The sequence below is a fragment of the Misgurnus anguillicaudatus genome, chromosome 1, assembly GCF_027580225.2.
Source record: "Misgurnus anguillicaudatus chromosome 1, ASM2758022v2, whole genome shotgun sequence".
Taxonomy (NCBI): Eukaryota; Metazoa; Chordata; class Actinopteri; order Cypriniformes; family Cobitidae; genus Misgurnus; species Misgurnus anguillicaudatus.
Window position 1 is genome coordinate 28912766 of NC_073337.2, and position 21793 is coordinate 28934558.

The 21793-nt window shown below is 40.4% G+C and overlaps 1 protein-coding gene across 1 annotated transcript in view; it reads left to right on the forward strand.

Annotated features, from left to right (window-relative positions):
* mkln1 (muskelin 1, intracellular mediator containing kelch motifs) overlaps positions 1-18239 on the forward strand; it is a 36028-nt gene extending 17789 nt beyond the window's left edge. The window contains exons 10-18 of the mRNA XM_055190726.2: positions 2151-2363; positions 2487-2708; positions 2865-2994; positions 8536-8683; positions 9717-9831; positions 16675-16814; positions 17370-17472; positions 17760-17814; positions 17918-18239. Of these exons, the coding sequence (XP_055046701.2) occupies positions 2151-2363; positions 2487-2708; positions 2865-2994; positions 8536-8683; positions 9717-9831; positions 16675-16814; positions 17370-17472; positions 17760-17814; positions 17918-18039 (1248 nt within the window). The 3' untranslated portion in view covers positions 18040-18239. The remainder of the gene's footprint in view (positions 1-2150; positions 2364-2486; positions 2709-2864; positions 2995-8535; positions 8684-9716; positions 9832-16674; positions 16815-17369; positions 17473-17759; positions 17815-17917) is intronic.
* Positions 18240-21793: the final 3554 nt, after the last annotated feature.

The window sequence follows — 21793 nt, forward strand, 5'->3', positions numbered from 1 at the left end:
ACATAGACGGAGACTGTTGACTCACAGTAATAGTTCGTGAATGAGAAAGAACAGCGATTGTGATGGCAAATATGTACAGGGACGGCACTGCTGACAACAAATGTTTTAACGGAGATGGACTTTTTACTATCTTGACCACTTTGTAAGGCCAGGAATAACCCAACGACATGAGAAATGACCAATCACATTTAAAGCATTTAATTGACTTGAAAATCAAAAATATGCCAGTAAAAAATAACTATATGATGTCATGATGCAAGATTTTGGTCATACCATCCATTATTTTCCCATCAGATTAAAAAGGTCAATTATTATTGTAAGAAAGCTTTTGTCATGACTCATGACCGGTCAATGTGTGTCGCATAGAGATGTAATGATTATCGGTTTAATGGTTAACCGCTATAACAATGTCCAATGGTTAGTATTACCGCATCCTTTTTTTTATTACCGTGCCAATGTCACAGCTCAAACCCTTGTCCAGCATCAACCAATTTATGCAATAACGTGAAACAAACACATTCATTCATGTCTGCTCCCATGTGTTTGTGATGACAGTGCTTCACTGACTGAATTTAAACCCCAAAAAAATGTACGTTAAGGGAAATTTAGTTGATATTTCTTTACATAGATACATCTTTTCTATTCATTTTCCAAACTTTTAAGATGTGGTCTGATAAGTTTAAAGCGCCTTTGTTCTTTGTTTGTTTCTTCAGTGATTGCTGTGGGCACAGGTCTTGTGCAGCTTTACTCCTGGGTCATAAAGTGCACCCTATTTCTCACAATGTACAGGGTTCCCACGGGTCCTTGAAATCCTTGAAAGTTTGTGAATCTGGGGGAAAAAGGTCCCTGGGAAATTTTTTAAAAATATACATACATAGATACAGGTCATTAAAAGTGCTTAAATCTATTTTATTCAAGAAGTTTTCTGGAAAAAATCCATATTATTCCCTGTGTAGTGTAGGATAATATCATTAAATTTAAATTTCCTTTTAAGCACACGTGCTAAACTGTTCACTTTAAATGCTTATATTTTCTATATGTGAATGTTGATTAATACCAAAATGCTTTTTTGCATAGTTGTGTTTGACACATGAAAACGTCTCGTGTTACGTATGTAACTCTTGTTCCCTGAGAAGGGAACGAGACGCTGCGTCTCCCTTGCTATAGTTCCTGCGTCCCTGTAACGCCGTCTTTGGCAATATTTCAGATAATGATATACTTCCTGACTCCCGCGTCACCCTTTCGTTGTTGTTAAGCCTCATCATTGGTTGAATTTGATATACACATTCAGACGCACTTACAACTGGAGGCGTCCCCAAAGTGTCACCGCAGTGATGCATCGCGAGTTCCCTCAAAAGGGAACTGTAACAATGTTTCTTAAGAGGCAGCACGATGTAACCTTGCTCTCACTTGAGATGTGTCCCAACATTTAGTCATTGAGGTAATTTGAGGGTATTGGACCTGGAAAGTCCTCAAAATGTCCTTGAATTTGAACTAAGGTGTGAATATACGCAGACAGACTTGCTGATTTGTCCTGTGTTTATATGAAAATCTGATTTACCCGTGATTTATCTGAACTAGATAAACATTTATTTTACAAATGCAGGGTTTTCCGCAGCACTTTGCAGTTCGGGCGGCCCGCCTAAGCTGGAAAACCCTACCGCCTTAACTAGGGCGTCCAAAAAATAAAATAAAAAAATTCGTCAAGTGCATCTCGGAGAATAGCAAGGACGTGCTTCACACCGTGAGCGTGCTCCACGCCACACGGCCGAAATGAGAAAGACGTGGTCTGGACCGCCACTGTCTGGAGGATAAGTAGTAGCCATTTGATAAAACATCTCGGAGAATAGTGCGGACGCGCTTCACACCGCGAGCATGCACGCGCGCCACATGGCTGAAATGAGCAAAAGACGTGGTCTGTCATGTCTGGAGGACAGCCAGTTTATAAAACGCGTGGAAACCCTGAAATGTGCAATGATTTATGTTATTTATTTCTAGAAATTGTTCACAAAACCATGATAACGTTCATAACCATGTTGATTTTGGTCACTATAATGGTGATGTAAAATTTTGAACTTTTTATCTCTACTGTCACAGAAGGCGAAGTCAACTGTAAAAGTTGTGTTGTTGATAAGTCGTGTCTCTTTCAGAACGGACCCAGCGCACGATCCTGCCACAAGATGTGCATCGACTCGCAGCGGAGGCAGATCTACACGCTCGGCCGTTATCTGGACTCCGCCGTAAGAAACAGCAAGTCCCTGAAGAGCGACTTTTACTGCTACGACATCGATGGCAACACGTGGACCCTGCTCAGCGAGGACACGTCTGCAGACGGAGGGCCCAAACTTGTGTTCGACCACCAGGTATACACTTATGAAACCTATTTGCAGGATTTATTTACACAAACTACCAGGAGTCTGCCTTTTTAGAGATATAAATTAATTCGGTTTCGAGTTTAAAAGTTTATGTCTTGCTCTTTCACTCAGATGTGCATGGACTCGGATAAGCACATGATCTATACCTTCGGCGGACGCATTTTGACCTGCAACGGCAGCGTGGATGACAGCAGGACGACAGATCCTCAGTTCAGCGGACTCTACGCGTATCACTGTCAGACTAGCAGCTGGAGCCTGCTCAGAGAAGACTCGTGTAACGCCGGACCAGAAGACATCCAATCGCGAATCGGACACTGCATGCTCTTCCACACGGTTCGTCCCTATAGTAACCATCTTTAAAGCGCATGCAGTCCCAGCTGCTGCTTGGATAAATTACCCGATACGTCCAGTAGTTTTATATTGCGATTCTGTTTTTTTATATACATAATGTTTTATAAACATTCATTGTGCTTCCTTTGTTTCCATTAGAGAAATCGCTGCCTGTATGTTTTCGGAGGTCAGAGGTCCAAAACGTACTTGAACGATTTCTTCAGTTACGATGTCGATGGTGACCATGTGGAAATCATCTCGGATGGCACGAAGAAGGACTCGGGCATGGGTATGAGTATGGAAGTTATCACTATGTATTCGTCATTTTAAAAGTGTGTCTCGCAGAGGATCGTCTGTGTTCCCTGGAAGTTGAACGCATGACATTTGCGTGGCTAATGCAGTGCTGAAATAAGCTAGAGGAGCATAATTTTAGATCTGAATACATAGGTGTGATGTGTGCCTCTTAGTCACGTAATGATGACTCATACAAAGTCATGCCCTGAGACTCATCAAAAAGAGAGCGAAGGAATTTTAAATGTTAGCGGTGACATCGTGTTTGAAAATAGTTGAATCAGGTGAGGATTATGTCACTGGGATCATGTGTTTTACTGTAACTTACTGTCAAACAGCAACATCATTCTGACATCATGTGTCTTCCTGGTACTTCTGCTAATCTACAGGTCTGGATTGTGACAACAAACATGGTTATCATAATTGACATTTTTCGTCACGTTCCTAAATGGGCAGGTTTAGAGTTACAAAAACATAGTTTTAATATTTAAAGTCCATGTAAAGTAATTTCAAAAAGTTGTTTCTAAACATTATAAATGTAAAAAGTTATTCAAAGACTTTGAACTTTGTAGTACTGAATTGTGGATTTACACAGTTAAGTAGTATTTGCACATTTCTGTGTTAAGGATTATTTGGGCGGGACTAAAACCATGATTCCCACGGGGTCCTTGAAATTCTTGAAAGTTTATGAATCTGGGGGGAGAAATTCAAGGCCCTGGGAAGAAAATATTCATACATGTGTACAGCTCATTGAAAGTGCTTGAATCTATTTTATGCAAGTTTTCTAGAAAAAAATCTTTTTAAGCACACGTGTTAAACTGTTCGCTTTAAATGTTTATATGTTCTGTATGTGAATGTTAATTTATACCAAAGTGCTTTTTTGCATAGTTGTGTTTGACACATGAAAACGTCTCGGGTTACGTGTGTAACTGTTGTTCCCTGAGAAGGGAACGAGACGCTGCGTCTCCCTTGCCATACTTCCTGCGTCCCTGTAACACCATCTTTGGCAATATTTCAGATAGTGATATACTTCCTGGCTCCGCGTCACCCTGTCTTTATCGTTAAGCCTCACCATTGGTTAAATTTGATATACACATTCAGACGCATTTAGCCCTGGAGGCGTCCCCAAAGTGTAACCGCAGTGATGCAGCGCGAGTTCCCTCGAACGGGAACTGTAACATTGTATCTTTAAAGGTAACACAATGTAATCTTGCTCTCACTTGAAACGTGTCCCCACATTTAGTCCTTGAATTTTAGGGTATTGGACCTGGAAAGTCCTTAAAAGGTCCTTGAATTTAAAGTTAACTAAGGTGTGCGAACCCTGTAAAACGGTGGCACTGGAGCCAAAGAGCAACACAATTGCGAGCATCCGTTTGGGTTGTAGTGGTATTTGAAAGTTGAGAGAGACTGGCAGCTGTCCCCCTAGTGGGCGTGGTTCAGCACAGACACGCCCCCAGCGTTTCTTGTTTTTCCAAGATTTAGATAACTTACTTATTTTATTTATTTACTTATCATACAGTTACGGATGCACCGGTACACTTTTTAAGTGCCAATACCAATATTTGATTACCTACAATGACTTATACTGATGTCAATAGTTTTGCTTTTTACTTTTCAACCTCCTTTGTAATTTCATGTATTAATTTATGTAATCGCCCACTACTACAACTAATCAATGTATTTAAGCAATAATGATAAAGGTCCTCTATGACCTAATTTCACGTAGCATGTTTTGCAGAAGCGCACAGTAAATGTGAAAGCAGGTCTTGAAAGCAGTTCCTGCCCCCTATTGAAACAAAAAAGAGAATAAACAAACAGTACCAATCTGGTGAAATTCTCAGAACTTTGAATGACTTCTAGAGAACCGACTTGAGTTCTTAGAAAATACTTCACCCACGCACTTGTGGGATCCGCACACTTAACACACACACAAACACACACAGATCGCTCGCTATAGCTGCGCATGCGCAGTCATGAACACAATATAGATTTATAATAATGTAGACTTCGTAGAATGTCTTTGTTGAGATCGTAATGTCTACACACTCACACAGCGTCTCCAAAAATAGTTTCCTTCACTTTCTTTATAATCAGCAATGATTGAGGAGATGTTGTCCCTGAATCGAACAGCCGGTTTGCTGCGAATAATGACAGAAGTGAGAGAGGCAAGGTGAACAAGTGCAAGTGTTCGGTAAAGCAGGAGAGAGAGAGACTGTGCAGACACAGGCCAGTGACACACTTCCTGTACCCATAAACAGATTGTGTAAAATCTCAATGGGCGACTTTGACGCAATGAGAGAATATAAAAAGACCTCTGTGTTCTGTCTGTTATCACATTAGAGAGAGAGAGAGATGTGTGTGTGCGATGAGGACGGGCGAGAGAAGGCAGTAGAAAGAGACAAAAATAAGACTGAACATAATAACACAATTTACCAGGAAATCAAACGGTGAGCCCAAACAGTGTAACCAGACCTAATGTTTACAACTCCTCTAAATAAAGAATATAAATGTCTCCATCATCTAAAGCAGCTAGAACGAAACAGATCTGGGGTCTCATTTATAAAACATGGGATCCTTACTAATAGCCTACGTACGCTTAAAAGCCAAAAATGGCAAGTAGCAAAAAATATCAAGACTTAGAAAACAAAGCAATGTTCCCTTTTATAAATCAAAGATCACTTGCAAGTGTGCGTACATGAATCCTCCTCAAGTCCCACCCTGCAAACCCAAGTTTGTTTTTTAAAGATCACAACCTTTGCGTGGGAACTGGTGTATGCAAGTTTTCGGCCCTGTTTTGTGCGTACACAAGCTTTATAAATGAGACCACTGGTGCATTTTATAAGCTCTGCATTGGTTAAACAAAGTTGATCTTCGAAAATTAATTTTGATGTATTTCATTGCAATTTTCGGCATCAGAAAAGTGTGCGCGTACTGTACGCACACCGGTGGATTTTAAAACCCATCTACATTGTGCACGTAGGTCGCGTATGCGCCTACAGGAGAATGTAGTATGTAGCCCAGGACATGGATTGCATTTTGTCACAATTCGACCATGTGCGTACCTCAGCTTTTCACGGATCCTTGAAATCCTTGAAAGTTTGTGAATTTGGGGAAAAAAATTCAAGGCTTTGGGAAGTTTTTGAAAATATAAATACATAGATGCAGGTCATTGAAAGTGCTTGAATCTATTTTATGCAAGAAGTTTTCTGGAAAAAATCAATATTATTCTCTGTGTAGTGTAGAATAATATCATAAAAATTCTAGACTTTAAGCACACATACTAAACTGTTCGCTTTAAATGCTTATATCTTCTGTGTGCGAATGTTGATTCATACCAAAATGCTTTTTTTGCATAGTTGTGTTTGACACATAAAACGTCTCGGGTTAAGTATATAACTGTTCTTCCCTGAGAACGGAACGAGACGCTGCGTCTCCTTGCCATACTTCCTGCGTCCCTGTAACGCCGTCTTTGGCAATATTTCAGATAGCGATATACTTCCTGGCTCCGCGTCACCCTGTCTTTGTTGTTAAGCCTCACCATTGGTTGAATTTGATATACACATTCAGACGCACTTACCCCTGGAGGTGTCTCCAAAGTGTCACCACAGTGACACAGCGCGAGTTCCCTCGAAAGAGAATTGTAACAATGTATCTTAAAAGGTAACACGATGTAACCTTGCTCTCACTTTTTGTCCCCACATTGAATTTGAATTTGAGGGTATTGGACCTGGAAAGTCCCTGAAAGGTCCTTGAATTTGAAGTTAATAAGGTGTGGGAGCCCTGAAAGTGCTTGAATCTATTTTAGTTTTCTGGAAAAAAAAATCCATATTATTCTCTGTGTAGTGTAGGATAATATCATAACAATTCTAGACTTTTTAAGCACACGTGCTAAACTGTTGGCTTTAAATGCTTAACTTCTGTATGCTTAGGGCTCAGTCACACCAAAAGCGTTTATGGCAGTTGCAGGCGCCTTTTTTGAATGATATTCTATGGGCAGGGCGCGTTTGCGCGCTGTTTATGCGCGCCGAGCGCCTTGCGGTTTTCTGCCGCCTTCCGCGCACGCGTTTTTGAAGGAGCGCTGAGAGCGGAGGAGCGCCTGACGTCATTCGCGTCTTCCATTGTCCAATCGAATGAGGGGAGAGGCGGGCCTTACGTTGTGGCGAGAGAAGTTTACAGTTGCTTTGAAGAACCGGACTCCACTCGCTCACTCTCTCCTGCGTGTTTGTGCTCCTCTCACACTCAAACAAGGTCAGAGCAAGCGCCCTCTTTTTAAAGTTTCTGCTAATATGACAGTTAACAGCAAAAGAGCGCTCACGCTTCAATATTTGATTGACAAGACAGCTGACTCGGTGGTTGCTTAGCAATATGAAAAGCCGCGCTGCACTGCTCTTTTTTAAAAAAGGCAGTGCGTCGCGCCTTGCGTTTGCAAGCGTTTAAAGCGCTTTTGGTGTGACTGAGCCCTTACACTTACCCCTGGAGGTGTCACCAAAGTGTCCCCGCAGTGACGCAGCGCGAGTTCCCTCGAAAGGGAGCAGTAACAATGTATCTTATATCTTAAAAGATAACACGATGTAACCTTGCTCTCCCTTGAAATGTGTCCCCACATTTAGTCCTTGAATTTGAGGGATCTGGATAAGTCCTTGAAAGGTCCTTCAATTTACAGTTCACTAAGTTGTGAAAACACAGCGAAAGAGACATTAGTCGTTGAGATTGCTATCGGATGCAAATCGTGGCTTTGGAAAATTTGTATTTGTAAAATGGATTAGACAGATTGGCAGAAAACCTTTGCCAGCACCAGCTGAAACATTAAAGACTTTTACTGTTGCCATTATAAGCTTAATTTTATCTGACTTCCCCCTTATTATTTATTTATTTTTATTTATTTAAAAAAAGTGTTTTTTGGTTTGTTGTTGTCCCAATAGGGACAGAGTTGTGGTTTTTTTCAAAGAGTTTAAGTAAAAGTTCATGTTTGGTTGCATTAGTGAGTTATTAAAAATGTAACTACTTAACTAGGCTCATAATAATAATAAATTATTGATAAATTAATTAAATCGTAATTGCATCGAAGAAGTGTTTGATGTATCTGCAAACATCGCATTGCTGGTGGATATCATTGATACTGTATCATATCGCAATGAACTGTCCGATTTACAAAATAAGCTTTCTTGGGTAGTAAATCAAAGGTGTCTCAGTCTTCTGAATAACAGCGTGGTCTAGACCAGTGGTTTTCAAACTGGGGGCCGCGAGATGGTGCCAGGGGGGCCCCAGTTTTATGACATTTTATGAAATACATTAATTTATCATGAATTCTGTGTAATTAAACCTAAAAAAAATAAGGCTACTAACCAGAAACACTACTTTTTCGTATAATTTAATGTTTTTTTTATTAAAATGTTGAGTTTTAGAACAGTTTTTTGTCACAAATTTTCTTTGGGGGGCCGCGAAAGAATGCACCGTACACAAGGGGGGCCGCACGCTGAAAAGGTTTGGGAACCACTGGTCTAGACGATCTGTGTTTACATGTGTTTTTGTGTTTTAGTGCCAATGACCGGGTTCACGCAGCGTGCCACCATTGACCCGGAGCTCAACGAGATTCATGTCCTATCGGGACTCAGCAAAGACAAAGACAAGCGCGAGGAGAATGTACGCAACTCCTTCTGGATCTACGACATCGCACGCAACAACTGGTGCGTACAAACGCTCTTCATCTGTGTAGCATCATGCGGTGAATACTAATGAGTGCATTAGAGTTTCGGTCTGGGCACTGTGGTCTGAACCTTGCCTCAGTAATCCACAACGTGGTTTCCAATACTTAACTCCTGGAGGAAGAAAATCTTTCGATTTATGATGAGGAAATCTGTCCTTTATATGCTGGGTTTGTTTCGACTTTTTTAGTTCAATGAAAACGGCCGTACGTGGACCCGTTTACACCCGCAAATGTTCATCATACCATTTGTAACGTGCTTTTTCAGTTCACACATATCATATTTACGTATATCAAATAATGGATGCGCCAAAGAAATCGTATTTGAAAGGCCCATGTGACCTTCAGAAAGGGAGTTGGTGACCATCAAACAGGAACGGAATGTTCTCTGCTAGCGTGTGGCTCTGGCTGCTTGTGTGTTTGTATTAAGTGTGCTCTGTGTTTAAATATGGGGAAAATACTCTTTGTTCTTTTTGTATGCTAATTGACACAGTTTTGCTTCTAGAAAATCAGACCGTCAGTGTTTCCTTTGCATCTGCTGCACTGGTTTCTGTCATTTGTTCACAAGTCTTTAGCCAAGAGTTTTTTTAAGGCTAAGTCACATCACCAAAAAATAAAAGTTTTTTTTGTGTAATTGGCCATTCAATAAGAAATTATCTCATCGTCTCTGTAGTTAATGAATGGGTAAGTTTGGAAACGAGTATTTTGTTTTCCTTTACGCTAAAGCAGTTAAAGTCATCGTGCCAATTGATGTTGTGAAATATAATGTTTTTATAATTTTACAGGTAGAAAAATGAGAAACTGAGAGCCCACGTTACTTGAATCTAAACAGTGTTGTAATATTTCAAGACTACTCCCTTTATATTTAAAGATGTGTGCTGTATGCAGTATCTACAGTGTTGTAGATAAATCAAGTCCCAAGCCAATTTATTATCAGTGCCACAATCATTGTGGCTCATTTTATGTGGTTGTGTGTGTAAACCAAGCATGATAACCCAGTGTGTGTTTGCGTGCAGGTCTTGTGTGTATAAGAATGACCAGGCTGTGAAAGAGAACTCCACCAAGGCATTGCAGGAAGAGGAACCTTGTCCTCGTTTTGCTCACCAGCTAGTCTACGATGAGCTGCACAAGGTAACATTACTTTATATAATTATTTATGCATAACTGACAAGGTTTAGGTCTGTTATCGCATAGCTGCAGGTGTTTGGATCTGTAATTGCATAGCTGCAGGTGTTTGGATCTGTTGTCGTATAACTGCAGGTTAGGCTTGGGCGGTATCCAAATTTTGATACCATCAAACCGCCTCCCTATTTTACCCCGGTATACGGTATAACCGTGAATAATTATAAAATTATGACGTAAGGCTTAGACAGCGTCAACATAATGTTGGCTTGTGCCTAAACCCTTCAGAAACTGAATACCAAACACTAATACTGAAACAATGACAAAATAACATGCACAACAATATTAACAACTTTTATTAGCAACAACTAGCAGTTTATAAAAAAGTTAAATACAAAGGTCAAACAGAATTAACCAGTTGTCGGTTAAAAAGTGATCTCTAGGCTATTATAGACAGTGGACTAGACGCTACTACAGTTAGCCATCTCATTCCAATTTCCAGGATCTTTTTGTGTGAAATGAACAAATCCCTTACACTCAATTTTTCATAACCTGTTTGTACTTATAAACCAATAAAAACATTTGGCGCAAGGTAGGGGTGTAACGATACACCAATTGCACGGTTCGGATCGGTTACGGTTTTGGGGCCACGGTTCGGTCCGATTCGGTTCGGTTTGCTGTGGGTGTAGGGTTCCTGTCATTTTACCAGCAATGCTAAGGAACAATAGATTAACTTAACTTAATAACAACAACAAAAATAACTTGACGTTTTCTTTATTAACTTTGGCAAACAAACTTAAAATCAAACTCTAACTTTAGTAATGCAGGACTGTAATTAGCTGTTTATCAGGTGATGAATATCATTCCTTAGCTAAAATACTGAAAATGTTACTGTTGAAGTCAACTAATGCATGAAATAAATGTGTAAATCTGAGTATAATTTGGGTTTATTATCAGTAATGAACTAATCATCACACACACACGCACGCAGGCGCTCACACACACACCAGAGGTCGCGTTAGACTTTCACTTATAAAAATTCTGCCATCACTTATTATTCGTTATTTCATGCTTTAATGATAATTGTTTTTGTTTACATGTTCATTTTTAATCATGGACTTACAAAACGAGCATTCAAGTTAAAATGTGTTTAATTATTTGTGAAGAAGAGAACAGATGAACAGAGACCATGCATCACTTTACATGTTTAACATCATGAAACAGATGAATTAATGATTTTTTTCTCACAGTGACAGCGGAGGCGATTAAACACGCGAACTTGTGCTGAACAGGCAAAAATAAACAAATCAAACCTCTGTTGCGATTAAAATAGCAACAAACGTGTAAACCCCGTGTTTTTACCTCAGACAGACGACGTCTTGTTACATTTTTACTTTTATTCTGGAGAATGATCTCGCGCTTTTCTATTTCACTTCGGTTAACCCGATCTGACACGCACGCACGCGACCGCAAGCACACGCACACAGTTATGACAGAGTTTGTGTGTGATCTGTCTATGACACGAATTCCATTCCTGTACTCCACTGGAAACCCAAAATGTTCGCACACAAGAGACTTAAATGTGTCCGGGGGATCTGCAATCTCAGGCGGAGCAGCCTTCCTGTGACCTGCGCTCACTCCCAAGTCACGTGACATGACATGACATGCACTTGGAAAACAGTAACTTTGGAATGTACTATTTAGAACAGCATTTAAAAAGCTCTTATTAGTCGTTACTAATACAATTTAATCAAATATATGCAAATATATTTTTTAAATAAATAGATTAGTTAGTCAGAGATAAGTGACATTAACCTCAACAATGGGCAGCAGGAGGCGTGAGAGTACCGCGACACGACACGGGAGGTTCGAGATTCGTATCGTGGGTGGTGTATCGCGAACCTTCGGTTCGGTTCGTAATATCGTTACACCCCTAGCGCAAGGTCACGGCGTTTGGGTTCTGGCGCGATGTCACGGCGTTTGGTTTCGTGCACTCACATTGCATCAAGGTAAAATTTAATCAAAGCTACAGTCTCAGCCTCTAAGAAAATTGCTGAACATTTAAACCTATTTTCTGCATATTTTAATGAAATAAAGAAAGTCCTCCTTCTGTTAACTTATATTTCTGCATATTCCAGCATATAAAATAAAAATATTTTTGTAAAATCCAGCAATAAAATAATTAAAACTAAAGTCTTTCCTGGTTGTATTCCAAATTATTAACATTTACGTCTTTTAACAGTAAAGTGCAGATTAAGTTTTGTTTTTGTAAATCATTAGACATTTTTACCACGTAATTAGGTTTTGCTTTGTAGAAAGCCTTTCTTTTAAGTGAATTTCGTTTTGTATAAATTGTGTCTTAATTTTAATAAATGTTTCATCAACCATTTGCATGTATTTAATAAATAAAAAGCAAATAGACAATATAATAACCGTGACATGGAGGCGCCGACACGGCGCGTTCGCTTGCATTGCATTGTTAACTAGAACGGACGGACCTCATCATAAATGAATGAAACTTATACATTTAGCATTAAATATCTTTGCTGCATTCTTTCTAAAACAGACAAGGGCTTTCTCACAGCTCGCATCAGCAGAGCATTGGATCGTCTATGTTGCACTTAACAGAAGCTGACACTTGTCTTTTTGAAAAATAAAAAAATAATCCTAATTATACAAAAGAGTTGTTCTAGTCGTTATTAGAAGGCACAGAGTGAGTTAGACCTGCCTTGGTTGGTGGTGCGTCTTTTACGCATTCTGAAGGTGCCTGTTTAATTCATTGGTTTTATTGTGTTGCAGTCTATTAGCAACATTCCGCATAAGAGGTGCTTAGATTTAGAAATACATTACATCTTCATTTCAGTGCTAACTGATAAGGTGATGATGATCATCATCTTTCTTTATTATTTTTAGCACTACCTCAACCTTAAGCGGCGTCTCTTCAGAGCTGTCATTTTCTAATAAGCCGCGGCAATGTTTCAAATGAGCTTCTATTGCTAGACAAACGCCTTTATTTTCCACGCGATCACCTTGTACCCAAACCATTTCGAAACTAATGAGTCATTTGTCCTCCGATTACATACAAGCAGCATACAAGCTCCTCTGCGACGCGTTTGCAGGAATCATGTTTCGCATGAGCCGGAGGCAGAGCAGCAGAGAGATGCGACAGGGTTGCGAAATTGCAGGCGCAGCTCGAAATGGCTCTTATTTCAAACAGCGTAACATATTTTAAACTAATCGGTTGGCTGGGTGAAGAAAATGTTTAGTTTTCGCCACGCCTAATTTAATATTTAATCCTTGTCTGCTATATAAGTGCATTGTTGTTTTTAATGCCGGTATAGCGGTATAGAAACTGATACCTTTGCTATTTTTAGATCCCGCGGTATACCATATTACCGTATTACCGCCCAAGCCTACTGCAGGTGTTTGGATCTGTTATCGCATTGCTGCCGGTGTTTGGATCTGTTATCGCATAGCTGCAGGTGTTTGGATCTGTTATCGCATAGCTGCAGGTGTTTGGATCTGTTATCGCATAGCTGCAGGTGTTTGGATCTGTTATCGCATAGCTCCAGGTGTTTGGATCTGTTGTCGCATAGCTGCAGGTGTTTGGATCTGTTATCGCATAGCTCCAGGTGTTTGGATCTGTTGTCGCATAGCTGCAGGTGTTTGGATCTGTTATCGCATAGCTCCAGGTGTTTGGATCTGTTGTCGCATAGCTGCAGGTGTTTGGATCTGTTGTCGTGTAACTGCAGGTGTTTGAATCTATTATCGCATAGCTGCAGGTGTTTGGATCGGTTATCACATAGCTGCAGGTGTTTGGATCGGTTATCGCATTGCTGCAGGTGTTTGGATCTGTTGTCGCATAGCTGCAGGTGTTTGGATCTGTTATTGCACAACTGCAGGTGTTTGGATCTGTTATTGCATAACTGTAGGTGTTTGGATCTGTTATTGCATAACTGCAGGTGTTTGGATCTGTTATTGCATAACTGCAGGTGTTTGGATCTGTTATTGCATAGCTGCAGGTGTTTGGATCTGTTATTGCATAGCTGCAGGTGTTTGGATCTGTTATTGCATAACTGCAGGTTTTTAAATCTGTTATCGCATAGCTGCAGGTGTTTGGATCTGTTATTGCATAACTGCAGGTGTTTGGATCTGTTATTGCATAGCTGCAGGTGTTTGGATCAGTTATTGCATAACTGTAGGTGTTTGGATCTGTTATTGCATAACTGCAGGTGTTTGGATCTGTTATTGCATAACTGCAGGTGTTTGGATCTGTTATTGCATAGCTGCAGGTGTTTGGATCTGTTATTGCATAGCTGCAGGTGTTTGGATCAGTTATTGCATAACTGTAGGTGTTTGGATCTGTTATTGCATAACTGCAGGTGTTTGGATCTGTTATTGCATAACTGCAGGTGTTTGGATCTGTTATTGCATAGCTGCAGGTGTTTGGATCTGTTATTGCATAGCTGCAGGTGTTTGGATCTGTTATTGCATAGCTGCAGGTGTTTGGATCTGTTATTGCATAACTGCAGGTGTTTGGATCTGTTATTGCATAGCTGCAGGTGTTTGGATCTGTTATTGCATAACTGCAGGTTTTTAAATCTGTTATTGCATAGCTGCAGGTGTTTTGATCTGTTATCGCATAGCTGCAGGTGTTTGGATCTGTTATTGCATAGCTGCAGGTGTTTGGATCTGTTATTGCATAGCTGCAGGTGTTTGGATCTGTTGTCGCATAGCTGCAGGTGTTTGGATCTGTTGTCGCATAGCTGCAGGTGTTTATATATGTTATAGCATAGCTGCAGGTGTTTGGATCTGTTGTCGCATAGCTGCAGGTGTTTGGATCTGTTATTGCATAGCTGCAGGTGTTTGGATCTGTTGTCGCATAGCTGCAGGTGTTTGGATCTGTTGTCGCATAGCTGCAGGTGTTTGGATCTGTTATTGCATAGCTGCAGGTGTTTGGATCTGTTATTGCATAGCTGCAGGTGTTTGGATCTGTTATTGCATAGCTGCAGGTGTTTGGATCTGTTATTGCATAACTGCAGGTTTTTAAATCTGTTATTGCATAACTGCAGGTTTTTAAATCTGTTATTGCATAGCTGCAGGTGTTTGGATCTGTTATCGCATAGCTGCAGGTGTTTGGATCTGTTATTGCATAGCTGCAGGTGTTTGGATCTGTTGTCGCATAGCTGCAGGTGTTTGGATCTGTTGTCGCATAGCTGCAGGTGTTTATATATGTTATAGCATAGCTGCAGGTGTTTGGATCTGTTGTCGCATAGCTGCAGGTGTTTGGATCTGTTGTCGCATAGCTGCAGGTGTTTGGATCTGTTGTCGCATAGCTGCAGGTGTTTGGATCTGTTATCGCATAGCTGCAGGTGTTTGGATCAGTTGTCGCATAGCTGCAGGTGTTTGGATCTGTTGTCGCATAGCTGCAGGTGTTTGGATCTGTTATCGCATAGCTGCAGGTGTTTGGATCTGTTGTCGCATAGCTGCAGGTGTTTGGATCTGTTGTCGCATAGCTGCAGGTGTTTGGATCTGTTGTCGCATAGCTGCAGGTGTTTGGATCTGTTGTCGCATAGCTGCAGGTGTTTGGATCTGTTATCGCATAGCTGCAGGTGTTTGGATCTGTTATCGCATAGCTGCAGGTGTTTGGATCAGTTGTCGCATAGCTGCAGGTGTTTGGATCTGTTATCGCATAGCTCCAGGTGTTTGGATCTGTTGTCGCATAGCTGCAGGTGTTTGGATCTGTTGTCGCATTGCTGCAGGTGTTTGGATCTGTTGTCGCATAGCTGCAGGTGTTTGGATCTGTTGTCGCATAGCTGCAGGTGTTTGGATCTGTTATCGCATAGCTGCAGGTGTTTGGATCAGTTGTCGCATAGCTGCAGGTGTTTGGATCTGTTGTCGCATAGCTGCAGGTGTTTGGATCTGTTATTGCATAGCTGCAGGTGTTTGGATCTGTTATCGCATAGCTGCAGGTGTTTAGATCTGTTGTCACATAGCTGCAGGTGTTTAGATCTGTTATCGCATAGCTGCAGGTGTTTGGATCTGTTGTCGCATAGCTGCAGGTGTTTGGATCTGTTATCGCATAGCTGCAGGTGTTTGGATCTGTTATCGCATAGCTGCAGGTGTTTGGATCAGTTGTCGCATAGCTGCAGGTGTTTGGATCTGTTATCGCATTGCTGCAGGTGTTTGGATCTGTTGTCGCATAGCTGCAGGTGTTTGGATCTGTTGTCGCATAGCTGCGGGTGTTTGGATCTGTTATAACAAAGCTGCGGGTGTTTGGATCTGTTATCTCATAGCTGCGGGTGTTTGGATCTGTTATCGCATAGCTGCGGGTGTTTGGATCTGTTATCGCATAGCTGCGGGTGTTTGGATCTGTTATCGCATAGCTGCAGGTGTTTGGATCTGTTATCGCATAGCTGCAGGTGTTTGGATCTGTTGTCGCATAACGGCAGGTTTTTTGTCCCGTTGTCGCATAACTGCAGGTGTTCAGTCCCGTTGTCGCATAACTGTAGGTGTTAAGATTTGTTATTTGCATGACTGCAGAAGTTCAGACCTGTAAATGCATGATTTCATGTGCATAGACCTGTTTATATATATATAAATTCATAATTTAATAATCTAAAGCAGCTTACTGTGGATTCACTGCATACATTTTATCAGTGTGTGTGTTTCCTGGGTCCAACCCATTGACTTGGCACTGCTAATGCAAGAGCTTCAGGTAGACATAATACAGGAATCATTTAATGCTGTTTTAAACTTAAAATGTTTTATGGCAGTTTTATGAATATTTTTGTTATTGTGCATTGTTACAAAACCACCACCACTTACAGTGTGATGTTATGGTTTCTACAGGTGCATTACCTTTTTGGTGGAAACCCTGGGAAGTCCAGCTCTCCTAAGATGCGATTAGACGATTTCTGGTCCCTAAAGCTGTGCCGTCCTTCCAAAGAATACCTGCTCCGACACTGCAGATACCTTATTCGCAAATACAGGTACATCCATACACGCATATACTATTACAGATATGTCTTTTATTTGCTATAAATTTCACTTAAGCCTGTAGTTTAAGTCCCGATAGTGATGTTTATTGTTCAGACCTCAGTTTCAATGCTTGATTGGGAAGTCATGGTTAGGAAAATTGTTTAATGGAAAGTCTCATTTCCAAGCCAAATAAAACTTCCAGATTAGTTTTTTCCGAATGACCTTAAGAAAAATATTTAGAAGTTAAATTGTTTGTGCCAAAGCACTTTGAAGTAAGACAGCTTGCTTTTATGCGGCTATGGTTTGTCTGGTCTGAATGTAAACTATTAGGACTCAGCTGTCATGTTATATAATTGCAGCATTGCAGCTAGTGATTAAATTACAGTAGTAGTTTTCCATTGGTGCATTTCATTTCTGCTCTCATAGTGCCCTCTGGTGGTTGTATATGGTTACTGTACATGATTTCTGTATAAAAATACTTCGGTTTGTCTTGTAGTTATTTTACTTTAAGCTTGGAAAATAAATCGTATGGCACATTTAAATAATGCTTATGTGTGTTTTTGTAGGTTTGAGGAAAAAGCTCAAACCGAGCCCTTAAATGCACTCAAATATCTACAGAACGATTTATCTCTTACTGTGGACCACTCGGACCCTGATGAGACTAAAGAGGTCAGGACCCATCTCATTTCAAGCCAAACTTCTCATTTTATAACATATGTATTGTTTCATGTTGGAGTAATTGTTGCAGGACTTTCAGGTCTCTCCGTTTATACTATTTGATATCTAATCCATCTATAGATGATAACCAGCGCCTGTGGTTATTCTCTAAACTTTTCCTATTTGACTGTTATGCCAAGTTTAACAAAGATTACCATCTGTGATGTCAAGGCCAATTTCAGTCTCTTTATGGGTCTCACGCTTCATCAGTAACGCTCGCTTGTGTTTATTTCTCGTAGTTCCAGCTCTTGCCCTCCGCTCTCTTTAAATCCAGCTCAGACTTCATTCCTCTCGGTAAGAGATCTGTCCGCTCGGATTAATGTCATGCATATGAATGTCATTTAATATTTTGCACTTCTGTTGATACCGATTTTCTTGTTTATTTTTCTAATTCTAGGATTCTCTGACGTGGATCAGACGTACGCCCAGCGCACTCAGCTCTTCGATACGCTCGTCAATTTCTTCCCCGACAATATGACCCCGCCCAAGGGTAACCTTGTTGACCTCATCACCCTCTAGCCACACCCACAATGTAGACCACGCCCTCTTTATATAGTGCTCAGACTCCTCCCACCAAAAAAAACCAAGTTATTTTTCTATATTTACCACCCGAGGTGTGCCATGCACACCTACTTGTGTTCCTCTTATATTACAAATCACTGATACTTATTTCAAATGCAGAAATATAATTTTCTACTCTGGAGCGCCAGGGTTGTGAATTTTTTTGTTTTGTTTTTAAAGATGTTTCCGAGTTGAAATCTACATATCTGCCAAAATGCAAACTGACTTTGCTTCTTTTATTTTATTTTTAACAACAACAAAAAAAACAACAACAACAAAACCAATTGCTCAGTTTATTTTTTTATTTGAGTTTTTCTCGCTGACAGGGTAAAATACAGGTGAGTTATACATTTGAACAGTTTACATTGTTAAAGGGGCAGATTTTATTTGATTTATGGCCGACAGGAGCTCATTACTGCATCACTATTATACTAAATCACATTTTTATTGACATACATGCGCAACCAGTGAAGGGAAAGATCAGATGAGAGGCCGTTTACGGGATCTTTATTATACATTTACATTTATAATGTATATCAAATAGGATCCATTGTGATGCAGTTTTGATATTGGATTTAATATCCAGGCTTCAAAGTAAGCCTGCTGCTGCTATTGGATGCTGTCATGCGACATCAGATTCCAAAACTACGAGTTATCCACAAACCTTTATAATTAATATTTAAACATGTTTATAATAAATGTGTTGTGGACACATTTAGATGCACAAGAAATATTTTTGTGTGTGCGGCTGCGTGCGTCCGTGCGTCTGCGTGTGTCCGTGCGTCTTCGTGTGTCCGTGCGGCTCCGTGTGTGTGGCTGCCTGTGTGCGTGCGGATGTCTGCGTGTGGCTGGGTGTGTGCAGCTGCGTGCGTGCAGTTGTGTGCGGCTGCATGCGTATGTGACTGCGTGCGTTCGGCTGCGTGCGTGCGGCTGCGTGCGTGCGTGCGTGTGTTCGGCTGCGTGCGTGCGTGTGTTCGTCTGCGTGCGTGTGGCTGCCTGTGTGCGTGTGGCTGCGTGCGTGTGCCTACGTGTGTATCAGCGTGCTTGCGTGCGGCTGCGTGCGTGTGTGTGCGGCTGCGTGCGTGCATGCTGCTGCTGCATGCGTGCATGCTGCTGCGTGCGTTCGGCTGCGTGCGTGCGTGCGTTCGGCTGCGTGCGTGTGGCTGCGTGCGTGGGGCTGCGTGCGTGCGTGTGGCTGCGTGCGTGCGTGTGTTGGGCTGCGTGCGTGCGTGTGTGCAGTTGTATGCGCCTGCGTGCGTATGTGGCTGTATGCATGTGTGTGTGGCTGCGTGCGTGTTAGGGCTGCACAACAAATCGCTTGCGATATCACGCGCATCTCGTCAGAAATGCCAGTTCCTTGATTAGTAATAAATTGCCATCAGCTGTTTTCAGATGGAGCGGCATTTACTACACAGAGCCGTCGTTCCCTGACAAGCTGGTCTATATCGCATACATATCGCAGGAAATACGTACACGAAAATTAATGCGAAATTGCCCCGATTGTTAGTGAACTATGGCTTTGTGCCACTCCATCTGAAAAACAGTTGATGGCGATTTACAACTAATTAAGAAAGCTGCATTACTGACGAGATGCATGTGACAATCACATGTGATTTATCGTGCAGCCCTAGCTGCTGCGTTTGTATGTGTAAGAGCAAATATTGGTTGCATATGCTTAGTTGCTGTCTATTGTTTTCAGTGCATTATAATAGGCATATACAGCAACATTTTTCACCTAGTAACATCATCACAATCATATCCATTAGCGAATGGATTACTGCAATGACAAAATCTGAAAAAGTGGAAGAAATGAATTCCATTGAGTTCAATAGAAGTGTAGATTGCTGATTGTATTGACTAAAAGTGTCTACATGTGGCTGCTTTTATCTGATATTTAATATCCATTACATTGCATAGACTGTTGAGCTTTCGGTGTGAAACTTACTGGTACCAACTCCACCTTATTGGGACCACCGAAGAACCCCCTCACTATTTATTGCTATTGTTATATTGATTAATATTATTAATTTTTGCTAAACTTGAGCACATATTATACTGAATGTCTTGTTTCATCTCCCTGTGTGTTGTTATGGATAGGTTTGGTCTTTGGTGTGTTTAGGCGTGTGCGCACTTTGACAGCCGTTTGTCTCCCTATGCCCGTGAATATGAAGTAATCGGATCGCTCTTAAATTTTCGGTAGTTCCAGCCTCACTAAAGAGACCAATGAGGTAGTACGCTGTGCTCATTGTGTCATCACAACCTCCCTAAATATCATCTTCAGTCCCCTGAACACTCAGTATTAGCTTTCCGCTCCTGTGCAGTGAGGCGTGTTGATGTGGGTGTACGTTTAACCCAGAAGAGTGTGAAAGTTTGACGACCGTTTGTGATTTATAGACTTCATTAATTGTATTTTCTTTCCTGGAATGGAAACGTTTTGCGTTTGTGATTTATTGGATTACGGGGCTTTCTTTGCCTTTAGTAGTTAGCATTGTTTTTGTACCAGGAAGAAAGTAAAAAAACAAAATCATGAAATAAAAAAATAAAACACGAGAGGATTGATATTTACAAGAGACTTTTGTTGCACTCAATGCCAAATACGTTTTCTTGTTTTTGGTGTACATTTCTGCAGTGTCAGAGATGAAGTAATGAGTTTTCTTTTCCTCTGTCCTGAAAATTTTCATCTTGACGGCGTCCCCGTCTGCTCTCGAGCGAGGACGCGGCGAGATGACCGCACTACACTGTGGCTCTCATGAATGTGTAGAAACTATTAATGAAACTGCATTGTATGTAATGTACATAAAGAATAAAGATTGTATTTTGTTCAAGTTTTCTTACAAAAATCCTTTTGTCCGAGTCTTCCTTTGGAGATCTGTACAAGCTTTATGCACTTCTTGTGTTTACAGATAGATAGATAGATAGATAGATAGATAGATAGATAGATAGATAGATAGATAGATAGATAGATAGATAGATAGATAGATAGATGGATAGATGGATAGATAGATAGATAGATAGATGGATAGATAGATAGATTATTCCATCAAATATTATATTTTTTATTCATCCTAAAATACATGCAAAATATAAAATATATAGAAAAAAACTAATTTAAAGCTGTTTGCTTTGTAGTATTCAAGATCTGAAAACATTGGATCTTTTTGTTAATTTGTTTGGTTTTAGTTTTCTGCAAATCAAAACATTATTTTTATTGCACTCACTGTGGGACAATCTTTGCTGCCTTGAAATTTTTTGTTGGATCGGCTCGGATTTGCAAGTCATGTCAACAGAGATGAGTTGTCACAACTTACAGAATATGGTTGAGAAAAGTCAACTCAGTTTTGTAGGTTATGACAACTCACCTGTAGTTATAACAACTCCTCTCTAGTCAAGATAAATAACATGTAAGTTGAAATGACTTGTAAATCCGAGTTGATTCAACAAAAAATTTTAAGGCAGCAAAGTATTTTTACAGTGCTGTTAAAAAATCCTTGTTGCAGTTAAATTAAGTTTAATCAACTTGAATTTACAATAAATTTAAACTTTCTTGACCAGTAATGAGTGCTATAAATTAAAAATAAAGGTGAATTAGCTTAAGTTAATTCAACTTTATGTGTATAATGTATAGCAACTGGCTTATCAAGAAAATTTGAAATTAATTGTGTAAATTCAAGTTGATTAAACTTGAAAATGTGGGTGCAACAAGGAGTTTATA